A 26,475-nucleotide genomic window follows, 5' to 3' on the forward strand; every position below is an offset into this window, starting at 1 on the left:
AATTGTAAGTCATTTTCCTGAAATTTATCAATAGCCACTTAACTCTTCTTCATAATAAATATTGAGTAGCAGATAGAATAAAACAAGAAAAAATTCTAAATAAATAACTTATTAACCAGTACCCAGTCCAATAATAATTATATCTGGGTAACAGACATTTAAGAAGACATTATCTAGATTAAACTGAAAACTATTTGAAAATTAAATAATGGTTTAACTGTCTATAGTTATTTTCAGGTAAACACTATGTTCTTAGAAAAAAAACTTAATATTAATATACTCACTGGTTCTCTGTATTTAGTAACATATATGTAAAGTTCTTTTAAAGCCGCTACGGTATCGAATTCCTCTGCTTGTTGTGCAGATAATTGCTGCATAGCAGATCCCATTTCTTGATCTGTTATTACTGGCAACATAGCAACGTCATTATAGAACTGAGAAACCATTTCTCTATACCTTGGTATATCCTGAAAATATAGCAAATCTACTAGAATTATAGCTTTTCTTTTGCGAATGATGTGATTTTTTTCCAAATTGAGCTGATGTTATCAGCTTACTGTACTCACTTTGATATGGTGGGTCAAATGGAATGACAAATTGAGACATTCATTCAGTTCAGTAAAACAAAAGTTGGTGCGGTGAGGTAAATATCTATCTCAATACATCTGATTTGAGTAAAATTAAATGGGAAGTAGAAATGAAGAAGCTACACTTGACGGAGTTCAAATTATCTTAGATTTCATGCAGAAGGAATGCAATTAATGTGAACTAAATATTAAATTAACAAATTCAATTAAAATATACTCATTCTTTTATTACAAAAATTGTAACTGCCTAGGCTTATGGTCCATCAAAATGATCTTTAGCCTGACTCATACCGAATACACAAAAAATTAATAAAAACGTTACGAAATCAAAAGGTAATGGCTACTATTACTTTTTCATGTGCGTCAATATTTCAAATATTTCAATAACTTACGATACTATTTTAAATATTTGTAATTAATGTTGTTTTGTCAATAAAAGACACTTTATGGATAAAGTTTGACATTAACAGTAAAACGAAAATTGATATAACAGTAGCTCAAAAAAAAGATTGTTAGTCATTATCACTTTCAAACATAATTAGGTTCTAATAAGGTATCCCAAAAAACAAATGTCATTACTTGTTTGTGGTTTTAAGTGATGTCAGGGGAAGATCAAAACGACTGTATATAATTAAGCTTAGTGAGAACAGTGAAATTACCTTGGCAAACAGTAACTTATTGGATGGTGAGTCTTTTCCTAATCTATGTTCAGTAGTAGAGCAAGAATCCATAAACGTCTGGGCAATAACAGACAGACAAGAATCTAAAGTTGTAGTTTTGTTGATATCGAAAATGAAATCAGGATTTTTAATAAAGTTAACCCAAAACCTCAGAGGAAGACTGTTGGATTTCCAAGCATGTACCACTTCTGGATCTTGAATGCCATGTTTTCTAGCAGCATCATCTAATAAGTCAAACAACCATTTTACTGCCGGAGGCAAAGCTTCATTCACAGTTAGAATTGTCATAAAGAAATCGTCGACAAATTTCTGAATAGTGCCCTTCGTAGATAATAGCCTTGTTAAAAATATTTCTGGAATAGCTTTATGAGTTCTTTCGGCCATTTTGTTATTAGGGAATTGGTGATCATCGATGGGCTTGATCAAGTGATATATTCTTGGGTTATTAGCTGCTTCGATATCACCATTTGTTGTTATAATAGGTGAATGAGAATTATTGAGATACATTCCAGTGACACAGTTATGGCAGGGCTGTTTACAATTGTTAAAACTATCATTTTGTCTCGATATTAAAGACATTACAGCACTTTCTTTAACTCCATAATGAGCTAAAGTATTCAGTTTTTTCCAACCACATATCGTTTTCGTTGTCAAATCTTCATCTTGTAAAGTTAAATGGCCCCCTCTTCCATGTCTCCACTCTAAATCTACCTCATAGATCGAGGGTCTTAATGAAAAAGGAGTGTTTTTGAAAAGGGCGTCCAGTATTTTCGATTTTACTTGACTGATAGTATCACAATCTAAAACTTTGCATTGAATTTTTTCGTCAAGATCGTCTTGGACAATGTGCAATGTCTGAAATAAAGGCTACTTTTAATTCCTAAATAGGACAATACACAAAATATAGTAAGAATTATGAAAAAAAAATATGAAGGTATCTAAAAGAGTAGAGATTATTTTGTATATTTATGTACATTTTTTTAAGTTAACTACTAGCAAATAATTTTTTTTTGCCTTACCACAACACTGTATTCTACATTTTCTCTTAAAAGTCTTTCCTCGGATAATGAGTATCTGGCATCATGAGTAATTGCATCAACTAGCCCTTTTTCTATTTGATGTTTGATAGCTTTAAATAACAAAAAGAGCGAAGAGCCAGCATATTCTTTCAGATAGTGATACATACACAAAGCCATCCAATTTGTTAACATTTTTTCTACAACGCTTTCAGTTCGTCTCAACATCAATTGTGGATGTTTTGTATTTACAGATTTTTCGATTAAACGTAATAATAAACTTTTTAGAATATCTGTTGCATATTCCATTTTACCCATTAAAACTACCATTAGTAAGGACGCTACGTTTACTCTGAAAAAACATTATTACCTGTATCTCTCCAGTTAATTAATGTTATAAAGTATTGTGTTAAATTCATATTATAAAGAGGAATATCCAAATATAGAGTGCATACTTACTTATTTCTAATATTAAAAGACTTTTGAGACTCCAATATATCTATAAATGTAAGTATAAAGTGTTTATTATTTATCAATTGCTCAAATTGTAGCATCGCTGTATCATAATTTGTTCTAGGACCATTTAATCGTACCTAAAAATGAAAAAAAAAATGATTAGTGTATGGCCCAGTGTTTTCATCTTTTTTGTAGTTATTATTGTGGATAAAATTCTCAATAAATCAATTTTTTTCAATTAATTACCTTGGGAGCGTTCAAAATAGGATGATCGCTGACGCCAGGAAAGAATACTTTCATTATGTAACTGGTGTGGTCTAAAGTGGGTATACCAGAATTTTCTAAATCGGCAGTTAGATCAGTCATATCAGTTTGGAGTTCAGCAAACGCTAAAAGCATATTTATTCCTAACATTTCATTTATTAATTTTGAACTAGAGTGACTTAAATCTAGCTTAAAAGGAAAATTTATATCAAATAAGCAGCTTTCAAAGCATAGTTGAAAACTAATGAATAATTAAAAGATAGCTTTCATATTTGCATTTTGAATCACATAGCTAATTTTTGTGAATAAACATTTTTATTGTGAAGGTTTTCAGAAAAAAAATTGTTATGTTTTGTTAAGGAAAAAAAATGTTATCGGAATATTTTTGTTAAAAAAAAATTATGACCATAAATTTAGTCAATAAAGAATCTTGAAAAAGTCGAAGAGTAAAAAATATTATAGATATTTCAATAAACTTCATTAAGATGTGGAATTAATGAAATCTGAAAAAATAGAAAGTAGATTATAGTGTCAAGAAAATGTAATATTTGACATTTCACATTTTTTAAAGCTGATTATGTGATATTATTATTAATTCTGGCAAATAACTTACCTAATTTACATTCAGATCTAACGTTACTCTCTAGAGTATCCATTTGGATCTGTATCCTTTTATATTCTCTTTCAGCTTGAGTGGATTTTCTTCGGTAAACAAATAGTACAGCAACAAAGAACAAAATAAATAATATCGTCCCGACTGCAATCATAATGATTGCTTCAGGTGGAAATGTGAAAGACTTGAAAATATCATATTGCAAATATCCAATAGGGAATCTTAAACTTTTTCCTACTCTAACTACTACTAATGGAAGGTTGTTTTCAGTCTAAAATATGAAGTGAAAAGTGATTGGTTAATTCTTAAGCAGAACTGATAAATATTATTTACCTTGAAGCCATTTTCGTCAGTCCCTGGAGGCTGGTGTTCTGGTGGAACACAAACAAGTTGTATCATTGCCAGGCCTGTGACATTACATGACTTAGTACCAATTGTAACAACAACGTCAGACTCTTCACTAGCTGCGTTCAAATTTTCCCCTTCTATCACTAGCCTATCACCCTGATATAACTTAATTTGATTAGGAAACTGGAAAAATTTTGGATCTTCTACGTACATCAGTTGAGATCTTAGGTTTGGAAAATGCTTTTCCAAGTCTCTAACAGAAAGTACGTTATCCATGATAAATCCTATCCTCAAATTCAGTTTAGGTTCTTTCATCTAAAAGAAAAGTTGTAGTTATATCAAACCAAAAAATAAAGTTCTATGCAGACATACCTTTATAGCTGCAGGTTTTCTTACAGATCTTGGTCGTCTATTGCTATAAATACTAAACTGCTTATTAACTGGAGGACTGGGACATTCCATCTGTGTACTGCTTAGTACAGAGCACAATGTTCTATTAATGGGAACATTAGGTTCTTCCACTGAATAAACTTCCATTTCTGGCTTCTGAATACTATCTAAATTTGTACCGTGTACAAAGATCATTTTTCCTCCAGACATAAAACTGTTCAATGGTTTTATTTCCATAATAGTAGGATCTTGTGTATAATTGAACGGATTGCCTTCTAAAGTTCTGTTAGCGCCATCTATACTGAGTGTTAATCTAACAATATTTATTGGTTTGTGAGATCTAGATGTTATGCAAGTAAGTCTTCCACTAGATGCTTGAGTTATATTTACTTGACACACATACTCGTCTAAGTATGCCGTTATTTCTGAGCCTACATTTAGATATTGTCCTGTAATAGCTAACTGGGTACCTCCAGATTGCGGTCCGATTGACGGAAATATACCAGATAACCTTATATCTTTGTAACTAAACTCTACTGAGGATTTCGTGTATCCAGCTTCATTTCCTACTCGAATTGGGGCAGTCATTTCAACCCCAGAAGGCCCTGTAACGCACTGAATACGAACAGAAACTTCATAATTAACTAATTCACAAGGAATGGCACCTATTTTAATTTTCCCTTGAACATCTTCTTTTTTAAGCCCGAGATTACTACCCTCAATAGTTACTAAAGTGCCACCTTCGATAGGACCACTTAATGGTTTGATCATATCAATTCTAGGTCTTGGACATTCAATATGAGGAGTATGTTGACATGATTCTGAATATTGACAAGAATTACCGCACCAAGTGCAGTTATATTTTGAGTTTCTGGTCACACACAGCGAACAGTCTGCATGTTCTCTGTGAGATCCTAGTATATCACATTTGTACAGAGTTACATTAATTGAATCTACGTGATGTTTGTGATTCCAGACAACTTTCACACTTGCCTCATATTCCCCTTCATTGGCTTCATATGAGTACTGAAAAAGAGAATTAATATAAAAATATGTGTTATTTGAATCAAAGAAAATCAGCTGATTTAAGACATTTTCGTAAAGATTGAGATTTTACTTACTGTTGTTTTATCGCAGACAATATTTTTGCCTTCTACTGTAGCTGGAACTAGCATGGTAGCACCTTCTATGACTATTATACACTGAAAACCAGTGTGTACGGGGGATGGTTCAGGAAGATTAATAACTTCGAAGACAATTTTTTTCAAAACGTTGTTCGGCAACAAAATCACCTCGCTTTTTCGTTTAAACTGGGGACAAAAGGCAAATCCGTGTCGATTTAGACGAGTGGGATTCTAGGAAACAAATAAAATTAACATTCAAAAGATTTTCATAACAATATTTTCAGTATGACCTGAATGTACTTACGTTTTCTCCACTAATAATACTTCTTTGACACATGGATATATTATGAGTACATTTATTCTCATAAACACACCAGTTACATGCCCATTTTGATCGAACACATTCTCCACAAGTGGTGTGTTTTCCACAATCGTAATAAGCAAAATTCCTAGACACGAAGTCTTTGTTAGTTTCTGATGACCTAACACTGAGCGGTACCAATACGTGGTCCATTTTTGGAGGTATCCTAGGACGTCTGGATATTTCAGGAGTGAAGCAAGACAGACCATTTTCTGTCACTTCTGCATCTATAGGTTCTGCATTACCAAACACGCATTTATACTTAGCACCTGGAGGAAGAGCAGGAAGGGTTCTGATAGTAAGGCGTACATTTGTCATTTGATTGATGGGTATTCTTTCAGGAAATACTTGTTCAAAATCTATACATTGCTGTCCTGTTCCTAAAGATACCCAACGGGGAGCACTGTGGGATGCTTTTTGACAGGCACTACGAACTGTACATCTATAATAAAAATAATAATATGCATGATAATTGAAACATTATATGATAATAAATTTTTATAAACATTTCAAATCAAGATAGAAGGGAGAAATGAAAAATGTTTTTAATGAAGACACAGATAAAAACAAATATAAATGGTTAGCAAATGGAAAAGAATATAATTTCGAAATGTTAACCAATTTCATTCTCTGCGCATTACTTAACATCTACAAATCTACAAGAAAATGGGATGAAAAAGAGAATACTGAAAAGTAACAAAACCGTGAGATCACTATTACAGCAAAAAATCTTCCAAGGGCAGTCAAAATCAGAAAGTTTGAAACAATCATGAGTTCACCAGTTCTTTATATATCATAAACATGGACAATGGCAAAGAAATATGAGATTAAACTTTAATTATGGTAAAGAAAAACTCCTTGAAAATATATGGTTATGTCAAAATGACAGAAGGTATTTGAGAACAAGAGCTCGGAAATAACATAAATATTTAGAGCAAAATACTTAGAACTTACTGTTAGAATGTCACAGCAGAGAATTGTGTGAATGTTACTGGAAGGTGGGAAAAGAGGACACTCAAAGAAGTTAAGCAGCATATATATATATATATATATATATATATATATATATATATATATATATATATATATATCAAAATTTGATTCTGAAAATCAATTTGGATGAGTTGATTTGGTTAGTTAGTGGACTGTATGTTGTTGTGATGTAATATTATGATTGATTGATTTGAATTAATCATATGAGTAAAACTAAACTAACTTTTCAACTTCACCTTCTATCTTCTAGAACTTTCCTTATACAACTACTTCCTTTTCCCTGGGTGACAATATAAAACAATTACCTTTCAACATACATTATAAACAATGCACCCACATAATAAATTATATGAAATAAACTTAAGACAAATGAAAATGTTTTTGTGATTTCCAGAAAGGAGCAAATTTCAGATTTACTTGGATTACCTACAAATAGTGTGAAGTAATTCATTTTATACAAAATTGTTGAAGAGAAACTCCCTTTCTGGTTTATGTTTCTGATTATGATTAAAACTAATAAGATGCAATAAAAAAATAATCATTTCCATAAAAGAAAAATATGTCATTTATATGCCACCGAATGTAGCTTTGTGGTTCGATGTAATTACATTATTTGAGAGGTACATTAATACTCAAGTTACAAAATCATCTACCTTTGAAATTAGAGCTTTGTATTATGTAATATATACTAACCTCTTTTCTAGAGAGCACCAACCACAATATGGATCCTTAGATTCCAAACACGATGAACAATTAGTATATGTACTACAATGTTCTACATTTATTTTTGATACCTGAAAAACAAATTTTGTCACATATTTTACAGTTATATAGTTTAATTCTATTCTAGTTACAATATTTGTTCTTACCCTAAACTCTTATAATCCATAAAAATCAATAGCATCCTTGCATACAAAACAATTAAATTTACTATATAGAAAGTAATGATTAGTAATCTTGAGAACTATTAGTTAATTTCTAACAAAAATAAAGGCAGAAATCGTATTTTGTGAACCATTGGGTACGACAACGGCGAACAAAGAGAATGAGGGTTGCAACGTTTGAAATAACCACTAGAGGCGCAGTTGTGGAATGACGTTATGTCAAATGTCATTATTTATTGGACACTGTATCTATACTGCGCATGCTTAATGCGCGCAAAAGATGCTCAGAACTAAAGAAGAGAGAGAACGATACACTATTTGTTTCACTTAGTCGGAACACCTATAACTTATAGAATCTATCCATATAGGAGTATTACATATGTGGTTTTAATTATGGAGGTTAGGGACATGGAGAACAATATGTGTATATAGGTCTTCACCATTCAGTGTCAATATCATATTTTGATAAAGACTTAAAGAAAAGTCGAAACGCCAAAATTTGATTCTGATAAACAATTTGGATGAGTTGATTTGGTTAGTGGACTCTGTATGTTGGTGTGATGTAATATTATGATTGATTGATTTGAATTAATCATATGAGTAAAACGAAACTAATGTTTTAACTTCACCTTCCATCTTCTAGAACTTTCCTTATACAACTACTTCCTTTTCACTCGGTAAAAAAAGTTTTGAACGCATGCGCGAATTTGCACAATCAGCAAAATGGCGATGTTTTTAAACAAAAAGTGTGTATAAATGTGGCATAAGGTGATTTGTTAGTTGAAACTGTTTTGTTTTATTTATTTTATAGTAGTTAGGTTATAGTGTTGTTAATAGACTTTAAAAATTGTGTTGGTACGAGAAGAATTCTTATTATAATATCTACTTACATAATTGAAGATAAAAACTATTTGAGTACAGATTGAATTTGCAGCAATGAATAAAGGGAAACATGGAGGTGTCTACTGTGCATTCAGAAATAGCAGTAGCACAGGACATGAAGATAAACACCTCAGCTTTTTTAGGATCCCGAAGGATATTTACAGATTTGTAATAATTAAACCAACTCACTTTGTTATTTAAAATTGGTAATGTATTTATGTATTGCAGGTATAAACTATGGGTTACAACATGTGGTAGAAGTGATCTACTAGAAAAGGATTTTGCAGCCTTGTATAGGAACTATAAAATATGCAGTTTACATTTCCATCTTACTGTTTTTAAATGATCTAAGAAATCGTCCACAACCACATACTGTTCCTGAATCAAACGAAATAAGAGACCCAAAAAGAAGAAAATTAGATTCTTCTATCGAGATTACTAGTACTGGTATATTTGGACTTGGTAATATTTGTCTAATGTCTATTGAAAATGATACTAATTACTACAGTTTTTTAGATTGTGATCCCAGGCCATCGACATCAACAACAGATCCTGTTATTGAAACATTTCCATAACCTTCATTACAGCAGGGTATTCAAACAGAAGAATATTTAAGTTATAATAACCCAAGAAAGAGCAAATTAAGAATAAAGATTACTGCACTGAGCAAAAATTAAGGAGTTCAACCCCAAAAAATAAATTTTTGTCACGCAAACAAATGTTAACACAATTTAAGTGTTATTAAAAAAATTACTACCACCAGCATTTGCTAATTTTGTGGAAATGCAGGCAAATCTTCATATGAGAATGCCAAAAGATAGACGTTATTCTGATGAATTTCAACGATTGTGCTTGTCATTGTATTTTGTAAGCACTAAAGCGTATAAGGCGTTGAGCAAAATCTTCTTACTGCCTACGAAGAGATCACTGCAGAGAATGACACAAAACATGCCTATGAATGCTGGTGTAAATGAAAAGTTATTCGAGAGTATAAAACCCAAAATTTAGGCATTGAATGAATTAGACAGATATTGTATTTTATGCATTGATGAAATGTCTTTGATGTCAAACCAAAGATTAATTCATTGGGTTAGAAGATTGTGGAAGAGGTAAAACAAGAAAACCAGCTGCGTATGTAGCTACATTTATGATACCTGGGCTAGCTACAAACTTCCAATAAGCTTCTTTTTTTGCATTCAACAATGAAAGCAAGTGATGTAAAAAGAGAAAACTATGATTGCATTGACAAATTGGAAGAGGTTAGAAGAGGTTTAAAACCGAAAATATTGGTTTCTGATATGGGAATAAATTTTATACAAATAGCATATCTATTAGGTGTGAAAGAGAGATATACTTTCTTCAATTCAAAGGAGTCTAAAGTTTGGTATGTTTTTGACCCATCACATCTAATAAAAGCTATAAGAAACAACTTAATGGCACATACATTTACATTCAACGAGAAAACGGCCTCGTGAAAATATATTGAAGATTTTTACAATGCAGATAAAAAATCACAATTCAGACTATCCCCAAAATTAACCGATTCACACATTTGTCAAAGCAATTTTGAAAAAATGTGGGTCAAACTAGCTACACAAGTGTTGAGTACAGTGGTAGCAGGTCTAAATACATACGTGAGCCTGGGTGCACTACCGTCAGAAGCAATGGGTACTGCATATATTATTGAAAAATTTGATACATTGTTTGATGTATTTAACGCCTCATAAATAAATACCTACAAACCTTTAAATTCAGCATTCGTGGGCAACAGGAAGCAAATAGAGTTTCTAAACGAAATGATGATGTTGCTGAAAGGGATCAGAGTAATTGAAAATGGTAGAGATATAGATAAGTAATCAAAAACAACCCTCGGCGCATCATCATCAATTACTTATTTATTATTATGAACTCTAGCCTCATTAAGTTATCGTTGCTATAAATTTGTCTATGTTTAGTCTGTCTGTCAGTTTTCTAGATTCCACTTCAACCCCAATAAAGTATCGTCTTCAATTATTAATTATTAATGTGACTATAATGAACCATAAATATATTTATCTAATTTTATAATTATTATTGTATAAGATAAGAGCTAATATATAAAGAAGCCTGTAAAACTAATACTTCGTTCATTCACTTTGATATTCGTCTAGTACACCAGTCAGATTGGTGTAACCACTTGTAACTTTAAATTATTAAATCCTCAGTTTGCTAACTAAATTGATTTTAAAAAGCAAGTTGTGAATTCAGTTATTTAATTATATCACCTGCATATCACGATTTTTTGAATCTTTAATCTCTATTTGAATACTTATTATAAATGTAACTACAAGTAAAATTAGATACATGTTGCTTTTTGCAAAACCTTTACTATTATTACCCGTGTGTTTCTGAAAACAACCACGAACATGGCGCACGGTCATTGAAAGTTAAAGTATTGTCTTATGGAAAGTGTCGCTACTGACTTATACTTATACTGTGTTAAAGGTTTGAAGTTTATTTGTATGTTCATTGTTTCACCCAATCTGTTTTCGACTAATAGAATAAAGTTATATATTACAATTACTACTTTTATTTATTACTACTAATAAGGCAGCACAAGAAGTTATTGGCAGGGCCGAATAAAATAGTAGTAATTCGAGCCAAAGCGTCAAAGTGGAAAGTGGAAAAAATTTTAATCTGTGAGTGTAGTAAATAGAATGACGTTTGTGTCTATTCAAGATAGAGTCAACAATTGGCAAATTAAACCATTCGAATTGGAATGTGAGGGAATTCCAAATTAAAGTAGTGTTGATGACCAAAGGCTTATTCGAAATTACTTGTGGAAATGAGGTTGAGCCAGAACAGAATGAAGATAAAATAGCAAAAAGGGTATTAAGAGATGCACGTGCTCAAGAAGTTCTGGTCGTAAGAATGGAGGATAAAATTATTAAATTTATTGTGCCAAGTTAAAGTGTTAAGAACATTTACTAAATGGAAAATTTAATCATTCAAAGTTTTAAAATGTTATCATAAATTTCACTTTCACTCTCTTCAGAATCAGTGGTGGGATTTGCGTCCTTCTAAATGTTTCCCCATTTTTTGTGTATTTTCATATTTTTAGAAATGCCTAGACATCTAACAGTTAACAAACAAGACCAAATAATAGTTGAGTGAGGGAAAACATCAGCAACTGACTGATGACTAACAAGATAATAGAGTCTGCTAAAACTACTCAAGCTCTGGAAATAATACTAAGAAAGTCGTCATGATATTTTCGTGGATGATGAGAAATATTAACTTTGATATTATCATCAATGACAAAATCTTGGTAGAACTATTAATAAAGCATAAATCAGAGTTCACACACTTGATAATATAAGACATGGCCATAGCTTCGAAATTGAAAATACCGAGACAGAATCAGATCAGGTGAAAATATTAGGTAAATAATAATGTTGTTAACTGTAATGAACCAATCAATTGAGAATTGGTCTGAAAGTTGTAACATAAAAAATAATGAATAAGATTAAAATGGGATACTGATCTAGATAGAAATCATACTTTCCACCAATACATATAACTCAGACAAGAAATATGTCGAGACAAATCAACAAGTGAAGTCTATGAACAAAATTCAGGAGAAGTTATATGTTCTTTTCAGTTTGTCTTTCAAAGTTGGCCCAATGATAAAAAAATGCCATATTTATATTGTGACCCAATACTTTTTCTATGTTAACAAAATTCAATCAACTACATATCCAAGAATTTTCCTGTGATCTTGAATATGGTATAACCCCCAATTTCTAAAAGGTTTGCCAAAGATTAATTAATTAATATAGTGGTTTATTAATTTCAAAATTTTTTGTTTACTTGTTGATCTTTACCAACTTGATATTAATTGTTTACTGTTAGAATAAACTCAAATATTTCACCAGATTGGATTTAGAAAGTTAACAGAATAACTTACAATAAATCAAAAATCTGAAGCCATTACTGCACATATAAATTTTTAGATGTAAAGCAAGCGTTTGACAGAGTTTGGAATACCGATATTCCATACCTAAATGTAATAGAATTTCATAGTTTTTGGAATTAAAAGAAATTAAATTAGAGTTATTGGAACATTCAATTACGCTGTCTGGTTTTGCAAGCCAACTAACTTTAGGAGACTCAAGGAACCGGACAAGGTAATTGTCTAAGTGTTGGGGTATATGCAGCAACCCTAAGTTTTAGTTTGAAAGGAAATTGAGAATTACTCTTACATTTCATGGGATTTTAATGCTAAATAAATACAATACAATTTCGAATGGTGTTGCGGATTGAGGACTCAAAATGTTTGAGTTATAATGTACCATATGTTTTTAACCTTGCAAAAGATCAAATAAAAGATTGAAACGTTGGCATTTTAAAAAACTCTTGGACAGTTTTATTTTGAGTCCTCAAGCCACAACACCATTCGAAATTATATCTTGATAATGTTATGTCTAATACTTTTCCATACTTCAGTTATCGTCGACCAATTACCACAGTAATAACATAATAACATCGAATGTATAGTTCTTCCAATATCAATTGCAGAAGACTGTTAAGCGAGGATCAATCAATATTTTATAAATACGCACGGCACTCATACCAAATTTAGAAATGAAAAATAATGTTTATATCCCGTAGAAATATCATTTAACAAACCGTCAGTCCACGTGGACTCATTATCTCCACTGTTTTCCAATGAAAATATCGAATCTTAAACATAAATGCATTTCTATTGACCGAAGCAGTATGTTCACAAGTAAATAGAAATATGGCGTTTTTTAGACCATGCGGAACGGTTGGCAATAACCGAATCGTCAAGGATAGTTCGATGACGACAAGAGTTAGTCAGTTAAAAGACTACTGAAGTTCTAATAGACACATAATTTATCTAGATGAAACATGGTTTGAGAGTTACAATGTAGTATATTTTGGTTGGGTTGACAATAGTAAAAGTTCCTGTTTGAATGGGCCATGTTCTAAAGGGAAACGCATTAAAATAGTACACTTTGGAAGCAAAGACGGTTTCCTGCTTAATGTTTTATTAATATCTGCTAAAAAAATTAAAAACTGTGCAGCTAATTATCATGAAGATATGACAGCAGAATTATTTGGAAAGTGGTTCAATGAAAAGTTTTCACCTAACATTCCACTACAGTCAGTAATCGTTATTGACAAAGCATCCTACCACTCGCGGCAACTCCTTAAGATAACAAATAGTAGTAGTAACAAAGTCCAAATTTTAACATATATGTCTGAAAAAAATATTCCTATTCCTGTAGGCGATCAAAAGACCTAATAAACAAAGAATTACTTACTGTTATTAAAGGTCTAAAGTTAGAGAAAATTTATTATATTGACAAGCTGTGTAAAGAAAAGAGTCATAATCTTCTCAGACTACCTCCTATTATTGCATATTTAACCCTATGGGGTTAATATGGGCAAACGTAAAATCAGAATTACGAAAATGTAATCAGTCTCCAGAACTGAGTAAAGAGGTTGTAAAACTCGTAAAGTAAGTTCTAGCAACAGACCGCCAAAAGCTTTGGAAAAACTGTGTTGAACATGTTATCACCCTCTTTACAACCCATCATAATTCAATCAAATGATGATTCTAGTTCCGACAATTCTGACTACTATGATTATTTATAAAAATACTTTGGAATTGAAATGTTTTTTTTTGTTTTATTTTCAAAGAATTCATTTTCCTTTATGGTTTTCCAGAAAAAAAAACGAATGGGGTACAAAAAGGGCTCAGTTCATGTCTTGCACCCTGTTTAAACCAAACGTCCTTATAGGTAGGTAGAATTTACTCGTCTAATTACGTTTAATAATGTAATATTAAGTTGAAACAAGTTAACGAGGTATATTGATGTTTTTTTCCAAGTAGGATTACAATTAACTGCATCTGTCTAAATAATGGCGTATAATGCCGTCCAATTTATGGATTGTCTGCAAGAGTTTTTATATAAGTTTCTATAATCTGCAATTGATATTGGAAGAACTATAACTATTACCGAAGTCACTGATGATAAATAATGGAGTTGTAGCCATTTCAGATAAATTTTTAAATTTTTAATTTTTCTAATTAATAAAAATGTATTTTTATGTAATGAACAGTCATTATTTTATTGAACAAATTTGTGATGCTTCATATATTCATTATGCCATATCTGATACCTGACGTAATATGTTCTTTTAAGCATTTAACTTGTTCAAAATAATTTCGATGTTTTACATTTGCCAGTCGTCCAGTGACGGCTCAGATTTTTAAAAATGCATCACATTTATCAATGCACTGTTGAAAAACGTGCAAAGTGTGAACTAATTAATTATTTTTAATATTGATAGGTGATGTTAATTTCTCTGAATAATAATTTTCATAACTGCCTGCACATTTTATAAAAATAAGTGAAACAATTAAATATTTAAATTAGAAAAAAAAAAATTTCTACTTACTTTTGCTGTCGATAAGACGTAGAGAAAATCACCAGATGGAGATATAGTTGTATCTGGTAAAATTGGGTTTCCGTCATCAACAAAAACTTCCTCATATTCTGGTGGTTCCGGTCCAGATAACAAAACTTTTTTGATTCTACCATCTGTAGTTCCAAGGAATGCCAATACGTGTCGTCCTGTTGATCCAGTTGTAACTGCTGATAAGGATATATTAGGGAATACAAGTGATGCAGTAGTTACCAAAGGTGTGAGACCACTGATTTTCAATCCAACTTCACAGAAGTTTGGAATATTACCAGCAGATCCACTGCTAGGACATTTCCCATCCAAAATAGGTCCAGATACGTAGCCCATATTCCTATCTTTAACGCTGCCGTTGAAACACATATGGATATTTTCAATAAATTTCCCTTCTATGTCACGTAAGGGATAAAGACACAACGCCGAGTGATTTTGAGGTTCATTTGTTATACTTTTTGATGGTCTGAAGATAGCTACCAAAACCGGAGAGCCTACGGTTATGCCTAAAGCCGAAGCGAGTTCTTCTTTGGCAAAAGCGATTTTTGCATCTTGTACTAGGTTATATTTCGTATCTCCGTCTATACACTGTAACGTAACTTCTGTATAGCTGTCATAATTTGGATCATTTATACAAGTTCTTGAAAGTCGTGAGACGTATCCCTGTTCCTCCTGTCCGGGCAAATGCGATTGTTTTTGAACAATAACAAAGTAGGCGTATTCACTAGCATTAAAACCGTATACGTACTGTACAATAAAATGATCTCTGTATTTAACGTCAATACTTAACAGAGATTGTTTACTAAATGTTAACTCCGCAATGTCTAACGTCTCCAGATCACGACTAGCTATTGCTGGTACATCATGTCGAAAGTCTCCGTTGTTTGTAAAAGTTGTCCCTACGTAAAGAATATTCGAACGACCCCATAGATTGTATTTCTTAGGGCCTATATATGCATACGTAGATGCGTTTGCATCGTTTGCAGCTATACTTATAGGAATAAACTGGGATTCTGCACTTATATTACTTAGTTTATATTTATAGCAAGCACCTTGGGACAAAGAACCGCAAGATATTAAGACTCTTGAGTCTGGTTCTATAAGTAATATTTTATTGTAATTATCCATTAAAGACAGAGGTATATTAGGGTCATTACATCCAGTAGCGTGGCAGGAAGGACTGTCGTTTTTGGGGCCGGTAGTCACCACTTGTTCGAGGCGGAGATTTCCATCAAGTTGCAAAAGGCGATTCGTGCCGCCCACGAAGACTCTCTGAGTTTTTTGATCGATTGCCATATGCCAAAAGCGCTCAGGGAGATCATCGGGGCCAGGGTACTGCGCCAGCAGGATACCTGCAGAAGCGCGCCCCCACAGCCCCGCCAGTAGCAGCAGCCAAATGCCTGCCACGGTGCTGCCCACCGTTCCAACATGAACGATTTTTATCACCATGAAGACTTCAAGTGCATACTCCTGGAGCAGGAGAAGCCGTGCACCGCTTCACTTCTCCAGATCTTCATCCCTAAAATAAAGAAATATATTATAAAAAAAATTATATTTTATGTGAACTAAAATTAATCTTAATCTATTAAGTTATGACTTGACACCAAGGCTGTAAAAAAGACAAATTGAGACGAATACCGTAATACGATTAACAAAAATGGTGACCTTAGGAAGAAACAGAAGAAATGAAGAGACAACAACACAATTTACTTCAAAACTACAGCAGATAGCTCCAATTGAGACACCTATTATACAACAAAAGGAAGTAAAAAGAACATATCACTTGAAATGAAAAGACTAAGATGACTATGAAGTCATATTCCTAAGGACAAAAATATTATTAATCGGTATAGTAGTAACATCAAAATAGCTCAACGAAATAAAAGAGACTCAATTTAAAAAAAAAATGTTTCCAAACTTACAAGAACACATAATTTCATTACAAAGTCAATAAAGAATATAAAAAAACTGAGATATCCGCACTGTCAATAAGGAAAAATGATTATGAACCATGGGCTAAAAGTGTCAATATGCCAAAAAAAGGGATAGTTGTGCTTACATCATATCTAATGTAATTATACGACTTTGATATTGGCCCAAATCACTTGAAGTAGCATTGACAATAATAATGTATGTGTATATTAGGGTATCATATACTCCGCGACATATTGGATCTATTGTGCCCTCCTTTTTGCGGTGATACTGGGTATGCTCAGTGTTTATAGCTGATATATTAATCATACTCCTCTTAGAAAGTGGGATGGCTAAGAATAATGATAAATTCAATAAGAGCCCAACCAATGTCACATCACATTTGGATTTCGACAAGAACATTTGACTTGTGTGATTCAATGCATCATTAATATGTCGTATGACGTATTCGTTTACAAATTGTCTTATTCAATTTATTGAATATTATAGAAAATATACTTAAGAGGTGATGGGCTTAAAAAATAAATAGTTATTAGTGTATTTTTGAGTACATTTTATTATCAATTTACCGTACATACAAATAAACTTCGGAGATGGATAAACAAACTTTGAAGATCATTTTGTTTACCAAATAAAATTAAAGTTTATGCACATGGATTTAATTTGGAAATAAAACTGTCGATTTGAAAATACCAATAGATTATTAAATAAAAAGTTCTAGTGTCTTATTTTGATACTTTTCAAAGTGATGAAAATCAAATGATCATTTTAATAAAAGTTAATAATATAGCCAGTAATCAATTACATTATCTGATTCGCGTTTTTATAACCAAGTTTTCGTCTTCAAACAATTTACCTTCAGTCTCTTCAATAAATTTATTTATTGCTCAAACATTTCTCTTATCGTTCTTGATAATAAATATTAATTTGGATAATCGTGTACAGGGATGGTTTTAGATTGTTTAATTTTCATTTTCAATTCAATTCATAAGGTGTTTCCAGCTTTTCCGCCTTTTTTTTATTAACTTTAAAGTCGTTCCTTAAAAAGCTGGTGGCGTCCAATTTAATATCAACTGTTCACCCCATTTGAGTACCAGTTATTTATACACTTTAATTGAGGCCGAATACCACTTCCTGAAGAAGAGTCTCCTGCCGGGGAATTTGAGGTTATTTGATTTGAAATAGGAATAAAATCGATTCTGGATCTCCCAGGTCTAAATCCATATTGACATTTTCCAAGATGAGTCTCCGTATACTTTTTTAATTACGAATTAACGACCGTATTTAGTAGGTTGACAGATCACCATTAAATATAACGTTTTATTTGAATGATTCGAAAGAGTTGACATTAGGACATACAGTTAGATGAACTGCTACTTTGGAAGAGAAAGTTGCAAAACATCTAGAGGACTAACGTCAAAGGGATCTTGCGCGATTCTATATTCAATTTCCTTCTTTTTATGACTCAAAAACAATCGAAAAGCTAACACAATTGTTTCAGAAGAATCAGAAATGATTTCTATTCTTTTCAAGTATTGTTTCTATTTTATTTTAATAATTTAAATGTAAAAATAATAGCAATTCATTAGCGTTTTTATTTTTATATTTTCTGTGGAGATTGCAGTCCATATAACTGTAAGCAGTTGATGTAATTTTTTCAAACGCATAATATAATATTTGAAACCGTCTCATTTTATATTTCAAGAGCATTTCGTGAAGTAATTTCAAATACGAGGGCTATTGGGAATATTAGTAATGTTTTGGATTCCAAAAAACAAATATGGTATCTAAATTTACTTGTCTTTATCTTCACCAAACAATTTAAGGCATTTATTGGTGCTCAACTTTTAAATTCTGCAACCTGTAATTTCAGCAGCTCAGTGACGGCATCTGCAGCTCCTCATCATTGTTAACGCGATATGACAGGGACTGAAACAGGCAGACTCTTCTGGGAAACTATAACCAGAGTAGATCTGCTGAATATATTAACCATCATTCTATCGGGGCAGTGTCGCCTCAACAAACACCTGAAGACGTTAGACACAGCAAATAATGAGGCGTGTAGATTTTGTTGCACAGAGGGCGAAGCCTCTGTCCACATTCTCTCGAAGTGTGAAACACTAGGAATCTCTGGAAATTAGAACAATCTCACATTCTAGACTTTTTAAAAAGAATGGGATTAATGGATCAGCTATAAATACTGGGTTCTCCAGCATCGCAGCAAAAAAGGGGGCACAATAGAATAGATCCTTTGAGTCACAGTGTATAAAAGACCCCAATAGATAGATAGATAGATAGATACATAGATATAAAGCGATATAAAGTCTTTAATTATTGGAAACTAGTGAAAATTGCTAGGTGCATGATCTGCACTATAGTACGGATGATAGAATATCATGTCTGGCTATTAAATAAAGAGACTGATTACGAAAAAGGGTTTTATTATAAAAATTATTCTAAATTCGAAGGCTTCCCTTCACTATATTCCCCTTCCCTCGCCATACACCTTTCCATACGTTTTTTCCATTGATCGAAGCAGTGGTGGTGGGGATCTTTAGGAGCTCTGCCGCTTTTTTGCTTTACCCCTTCCATCGACTCAAACCGGGTCTCTTTCAAAGCAGATCTTTTTCTAAGGAAATCTGAGCAGACGAGCAGAACGAGCAGACCCGTTGTCGCAAGAGCTTTTGGTCAAGAGTCAGATTTTTTGGCATCAACTTGTGTTCGACAAATTAACTCAATAAATCAATTAATCTTGTGGAAAATTAACCTAAAACTACGGTATTGTGAAAAAGAGGTTATAACTAATCCGCCAGACACAACGCTGATACACCTACTCTTGTCTTTATCGTACACGTTAGTTCGAGCACTTTTAAACTGAATACAACATTTCCGGATGTGAGTTTCATTTATTACGTTGTTGCCGTACACACATTCGTTGATAAATTTCCATAATTTTGAAGTTTTTGCTAATAAAAACCGTATCATAGAAGACACTTCACAAATGGCGAAATTTTCAATTGCAGCGCAAATTTTAAAATTGAAGCAACCGTGATCAGCGCGCTTACCGGCCTTACTTTCTGATCAACCCTCGTAACCTTTCGTTACCAATTTTCCGGTTAGGTTAGGTTGAGACTTTACTATTGTCAAAATGGCTGAATTGTGACATTATAATCACTTCTTTGGATAGTAGACTTCAATTTATAAATATATTTCAGATCATTCCAACTTTAACATTCAAAAATCCATTATGATACCAAATTGTAAGGCATTAATTGTGTCGACTATCTTCTTTAACGGAGCTTATTCCAATAAAACGTTTTAGTGTTATGTTTACGACATAATGTACAAAATCGGTTAAATTTTCTACTACCATTTACCCCGCATTATTTAAGTAGAGCTATTGAATATTTCCTTATTTGCATAATAAATGGTCTTTCACAGATAAATGCAGTTCTTAATATTGCAACATAGTATTTACTTAGCAACCCTAACAAATATGGAAATTAAGCGATAACAGACCCAGTTGGCAGTTTCTTATCAAAAATAGAAAAAAATTAAATCTATTAAATAATAAATTTATGGGTTGAAAAATTACGGTCCATATTAGCAAATATATAATTTTTAATTCTCAATAGAGTTTCTGTATTAAGGTTTAAACATATTAAGTGCATGTCCAATCCAGTTTGGGAGTGCAAATAAAATCTAAACCAGGTCACCAGAGTATACCTGGCAATAAAGAAGAAGAAAGCCTTGCCAAACAGGGACGACGACTCTATATTTTGGACTAGAGCCAAATAATCAGATGGAGATTAAAACATATTAAGTGCATGTCCAGTATAGTTTGGGAGTGCAAATGAAATCTAAAAGCTCTGGCTAATAGAAACAAGTAACGCAAATGTGACTACCAGGCAATAAAGAAGCAGGCAGTAAGGAGCAACGACTCCATATTTTGGACCAGAGCTCTACTGTGGCGTCGTGAGATCAATAACGAACTGAACAGCTAAATAATCAGATAAAGTCTCACTATAGAAACACTCCAGATTTGAGACAATTCAAAAGATTCATAACCATATTAACTAAAAAGTCTGACGAGATGACCAGAAACAACATAAAATTTGTGGTCGGTCTTCTGAAAGGTCACTGTCCTTTAAAATAATACCTTAAGACTATAGGACGACAACTGCAGATTCTGCGATGGAAACAGCCGAGCAACTACTCTGCGAATGTCCTGTCCATTTTACCAAAAGACTTCGAAGGCGTAGTATTGACATCTTGAGATATAAGAACTCCAGAAAAATTTCTTTATTTGGTGGAAATCTATGAAATCTGGAAACAGAAGAATGAGATGTAGAGAGACTTAATTATAAGATAATCGTTTACCACGAAAGGCTTTTCAAGTTTTGGAAACAGCTAGTAACTGCTGAAGGCAAAACCTGGAGGAATATGGCAGATGCTCAAGTTATTAGAAACCTGTCGGAGCTGTTGCTGAGCTGGACATTATCAATTTTCATACTTTTTTTTTTTCTAAAAACAAAACTATGTATAGATACTTCTATTACTACCGATCAAAAGTTTTTTCCCTCGCCATAATCCACTCATCAAATTACAAATTTGTACACTTAACTAATTTCTCTTTCATATTGTCAAGAGAAGGTCGAAAAGGTATCTTATAAAACCAAAAATAATAGTGTATGTAATTTTTTTAGTATCGGCTGATTTGTTTATTATTATTCAACAGGAAGTTTATGATTGTAGTACAGTCCCAATTAGCCCTGTAAGACGCAATAACGAGCTGTAATTTATACTTTTTGTACCAAGACATGGTTTTGTGAAGTTCATATACGAATTGTTTTTGTTCTCGCAAATTCAAATTTGTAAGTTTTAAAATGAATAAAACCAAGAAACTATTGGTTGAAACTCGTGTATTAATTGCAAATCTTCAAAATACCTCGACGTGAACTACAACGTTAAAAAAATATGCATCCCCCAGGAACTTTGCGAAAGAAAACGTTCATGATGGACTGAAGATAAATTTAATGTATTGAAGGGTAAACGTGATCGACGACTTAGTGGGCCAGAGATAGCTGCTCACATCAATGAATCTAGGGATCTGTCTTTGAGTACCTACTCCTACAGTGAAAATGAGATTGATGGGAATTAGCATTATGGAAGGGTGGAACTTAAGAAACCTTGTTTAAGACGTCCAAATAAAATTAAGAGATTACAGTGGGCTAAAAACTCACAAAGAGTGGGAGAGAGTTTTATAGAGTGATGAGTCAAAGTTTGAGGTTTTTGGGTCTAAAAGAGGAGTGTTTGTGCGCATGTTAAAGGAAGAACGGACGATATATCCATGTGAAATCCCTGCAAAGCACGGACGAGGCTTGGCGATGGTTTGGGGTTGTTTTGAAGGAGACCTGGTAAAAATTGAGGGCATTTTGAAGAAAGAAGACTATAAAAAATTGTAGTATGTTTCGGTCAGCACCTGATCGGTGGAACATTCATCTTCCAGTATGGAAACGATCCAAGCATTCCTCGAACCTGTGCAAAGAGTATTTGGAAGAATTGGAAAAGAAGAATGTACTGAAAGTAATGATTTGGTCGTCACAATCGCTCGACCTCAACCCGATTGAAATGTAGGACAAATATAATGTTCTTTAAAATATAAATATCAAAATCGAACGTATTGTTTTTATTTGTTGTTTATCACACAAACTATAGGGTGGGCAAAAACTTTTGACTGGTAGTGTATGTTTAATTGGGCGACGGTTCACTAAGAGTTAAAAGATCTATTGTGCCCTCTGTTTCACTCAGTTTCTGAGAACTATCTCTGAAACTAGTAGGTATTTTATCATTCCCTTAAAGAACGTATAACAAAAGATACTATAAAATGTATTGTACAAAATACAATGTAAAAACTACATAACAGATAAATTAAACGCAGACTCTTAAGTGATAATTTAGTCGTTCTTAACTCATTAACTTGAAATACGATAAAATAAAAATCTACAATCATTTTTTGCACTACGTCTCGTCTCTGTAGGAAAAAACTAACAGCTTTTAACGGAAACTTTATTGAGAGTAACACTAAGAATCACTTATTAATATTAAAATGATGATTATTATATACTATTCGAACTTGCAATGTCATTGCAAACAAAACTATTTTTTTTTTCAATTATTGAGCTTATGAATAAAGTACCAAAACAAACCGATAATTCAGGAGAAACTTGAGCCTTTCACTGCTCAAGAGGAATATTCTCTATCATGAGTATACTTCTCGAAAAGAGATAACTTCGAAAATTAAATAGGATCTGACTGCTCCAGCCAAATATGCTCGCGATCGTAATTCCTACTTGCCAAATGAAGCGAAAAATTAGCTGTGGTGGCAATGCTGTTATACAGTTGATAAGGCAAACAAGACCTTTCGCGAAAGCATTCTAAATAGTTTGAGTATTTTCATTGCATTTTGCAGTGTATTTATGAATTATGTCAACAACATATCTAATTTGAATGTTTGAAGGAATTCTAGCTAGAAGCAATGACAGGGACCAAGAAAATGAGCCGCCTTCTTCAGATGACAAACTATCGGATACTGAAAGTTTGCAAAATCAATATGAACGTGTTGCAGATATATTTTGGCCTACAAAACTTTTCTCGAACCTTATGTAGAGAAGGAACACATCTTATATATAGATAATTGGTATACAAGCTCCAGAAAATCAATGGTTGTGAAACTTATAAAGCTACGCATAAAAATGCCAAAAATTACTACCAAACTATCATGTGGTGAATTTAAGTATCGATCGTGGGAAAAACTTCTTGCTGGCTGTACAAAGAAACACTCGAAATAATTATGATATTCTCTGTTGGCAAAAATCAAGAAATATGACCATTAAAGCAAAACTCATATGGATTTGCACTATACTGCTTCAGGCGAGTATACTCGCAAACGCAACAAAAACGGCGCGCACTGAAAGAAGCAGGGCTCTCGACCAAAGTGCAGTGAAAGGGTCTATTTTGATGAAAATAGATCACTTTAACTCTATACAACAATAACTTTATCAATTTTTTCTTCCTGGTTAAAACTATTTGAATATATAATTCTCGTAGAAAAAATAAATAAGAAAATAAATTGGAGTGACATAACGTTTTTGTGAGAAATAAATTTATTGTTTTGAAAAATCTCACGTATTTATCCAGCAATTTTATTATCAGCACTAAAATAGAATGTTTTCTTAGACCATTTCATATGTCTTCAATATTCGAAGTTTAAGGTCTCCGATTAAAGACTAAGCATTGCTAAGTGTATTTTCCCAATTTATAATACACATAGAGCATTTTTTTATCATGCCAGAATATTGAGGAGATCTGTAATTACCCAAAATGTTTTTAGAAACTTTGACAAAAGCCATCCAAACTTCTTTTTCTTACTCATTTAAGGTGGTAATGAATGCCTGATCTTTAATCAATTTTCTGACGTCGGGTTCAACATCTGCCTTTATTTTATTGTCGCTACAAGAAGGAAATTTTTGTTTAAATTATCATCTGTCCAAGTTAACAACCTGAACACGGTACCTCTTCAACAGAGCTACACCAAAAAACTTACTTTGTATAATGAAGAAAGTAGCAAAGCTTCAGAAAATTCTGCGAAGATATTCTATCTACGCATCCGGCTTCAAGATTTCACAAGATCTTGGCGAAGAGTGAAATCAATACAACTATGCCACTGAGGAAACCGTATGGTAGCTTCACGGAGGGCGGTAAAAGCAAAGCTACGAGAAAAACTCCAGCAATTTCAAATCTTCCCAGCTCTCCTTTAAGAAGGATATTCTGCCATAGACCAATCAGCTTCACGTCGGTTCTACTTTCTACTCTAGATCAGAGATTTTGAAGTGGAAACCTCTCCATCCGTGTCAATTCGAATACCAAACAGGAAAAACTATGGAGACAGCACTGGTACAATTTACCACTGGAATTCAAACAACATCCAGATGGATGGCACAACGGTATCTACTAGAACATCAGAAAAGAAAGTAAGGGCAAGACAACATTTCAATTACTGGTAATAGGGGATGTCCACAAGGTGTAGTAGAGAAGCTCTTATGCAGACTGACTGAACTCGGCATATGATGTGGAGGATGCTTTTAGAATACATGTGCAAGTCGTAGAGTGGAAATTAGAGATGAATTATCTGGGGCTCACACTAGATAGAAAACTTCTCTGAAACAAAAAAGAACAGGAACTAACCACTAAAGTCACAAAATGCTCTAATGGTACAGAAACTTTGCAGGGAGGAATTAGGGTTGTAACTCAAAGATCCTACTGTGGATGGACACGCAAATGTGAGATCAATAATCACATATGGGGCAGTGGTTTGGGGTACTAGAACTAGTTTGAATACCACGAGGAACAATCTCCCGAAGGTACAAAGACTAGCTTGCATGTGTGCAACCGAGGCCATGAAATCATGCCCAACAGCTGCACTAGAAGTGATTCTAAATATCCCATCTTCATCAAAGTTTTCCACGTATACGAGGATATCTAGTTAGCCTAGAACAGTTCCATGCATAAACAAAATATTGCGTCACCATAGCAACGAACAATAAATTATTAGAAGTGTCAGTGTAAAGTTTGACGTCAAAAAAGTAAACCAGAGTTACGCAATAAATTAAAAGAAAAAAGATGTCCACCGAAATTGTGAAAATCGAAAAATTGGATTATCGAGCCATCATCAAGTATCTGTATTTGAAAGCAGATTTACGAAGATATGCTTAATACCCTTGGTGATTAATGTCCTTCGTATGCAGTTCATGACATGATTTTATCAGATCGTCGAATTGGGCTAAAACGAATATTTGAAGCAGTGAATATTTCATACGAACCCGTTCACCATATAGTTCACATCAATTTGGACATGAGAAAAATTGCTGCAAAATGGATCCGCAAATGTTTGAATGTTGACCAAAAGCGTGCAAGGGTAGAAGCGTCGCGTTCGATCTGTGATCGATTTGAAAACGATGTAGTCTTCTTAAACCGAATTGTTACTATGGATGAGACTTGGGTACATTTCCATCATTCAGAAACAAAGCAATAATCGATGGAATGGCGACACTCTGTTTCTCGAAGACTTAAGAAATTTCGTGTCCAAAAAACTGCTGGAAAAGTTCTTGCTTCAGTCTTTTGAGATTGCCATGGAGTAATCATGATCAATTTTTTGGATAAGGGTAGAACCATAACTGGAAATTACTATTCGACATTACTGACTACTCTACGGGAAAAAATTAAAGAGTAAAGACGCGGAAAGTTATCCAAAGCCATGCAAAAATTTCGTGATTTAGGGTTCGAATAATTAGAACACTCCCCTTATTCACCAGATTTGACTCCGTCCGACTATCATTTTTTCCTCAACTGAAAGAAAGGTCGTACCTCCTCTTCCAACGAGGAGGTAATAAAAGCTGT

General features: G+C 33.0%; 1 protein-coding gene across 1 annotated transcript in view; it reads right to left on the reverse strand.

The window, feature by feature from the left end:
• LOC130903736 (plexin-B) overlaps positions 1 to 26,475 on the reverse strand; it is a 157,183-nt gene that overhangs the window by 10,905 nt on the left and 119,803 nt on the right. The window contains exons 2-13 of the mRNA XM_057815989.1: positions 15,067 to 16,603; positions 7,526 to 7,626; positions 5,783 to 6,281; positions 5,476 to 5,709; positions 4,337 to 5,380; positions 3,950 to 4,279; positions 3,617 to 3,887; positions 2,986 to 3,128; positions 2,743 to 2,876; positions 2,287 to 2,635; positions 1,247 to 2,122; positions 285 to 467 (exon numbers count right to left, since the gene is read on the reverse strand). Coding sequence (XP_057671972.1) covers positions 285 to 467; positions 1,247 to 2,122; positions 2,287 to 2,635; positions 2,743 to 2,876; positions 2,986 to 3,128; positions 3,617 to 3,887; positions 3,950 to 4,279; positions 4,337 to 5,380; positions 5,476 to 5,709; positions 5,783 to 6,281; positions 7,526 to 7,626; positions 15,067 to 16,533 — 5,631 coding nt within the window. The 5' untranslated portion in view covers positions 16,534 to 16,603. The remainder of the gene's footprint in view (positions 1 to 284; positions 468 to 1,246; positions 2,123 to 2,286; positions 2,636 to 2,742; positions 2,877 to 2,985; positions 3,129 to 3,616; positions 3,888 to 3,949; positions 4,280 to 4,336; positions 5,381 to 5,475; positions 5,710 to 5,782; positions 6,282 to 7,525; positions 7,627 to 15,066; positions 16,604 to 26,475) is intronic.

This window comes from Diorhabda carinulata, chromosome 1 (assembly GCF_026250575.1).
Source record: "Diorhabda carinulata isolate Delta chromosome 1, icDioCari1.1, whole genome shotgun sequence".
NCBI classification, from domain to species: domain Eukaryota; kingdom Metazoa; phylum Arthropoda; class Insecta; order Coleoptera; family Chrysomelidae; genus Diorhabda; species Diorhabda carinulata.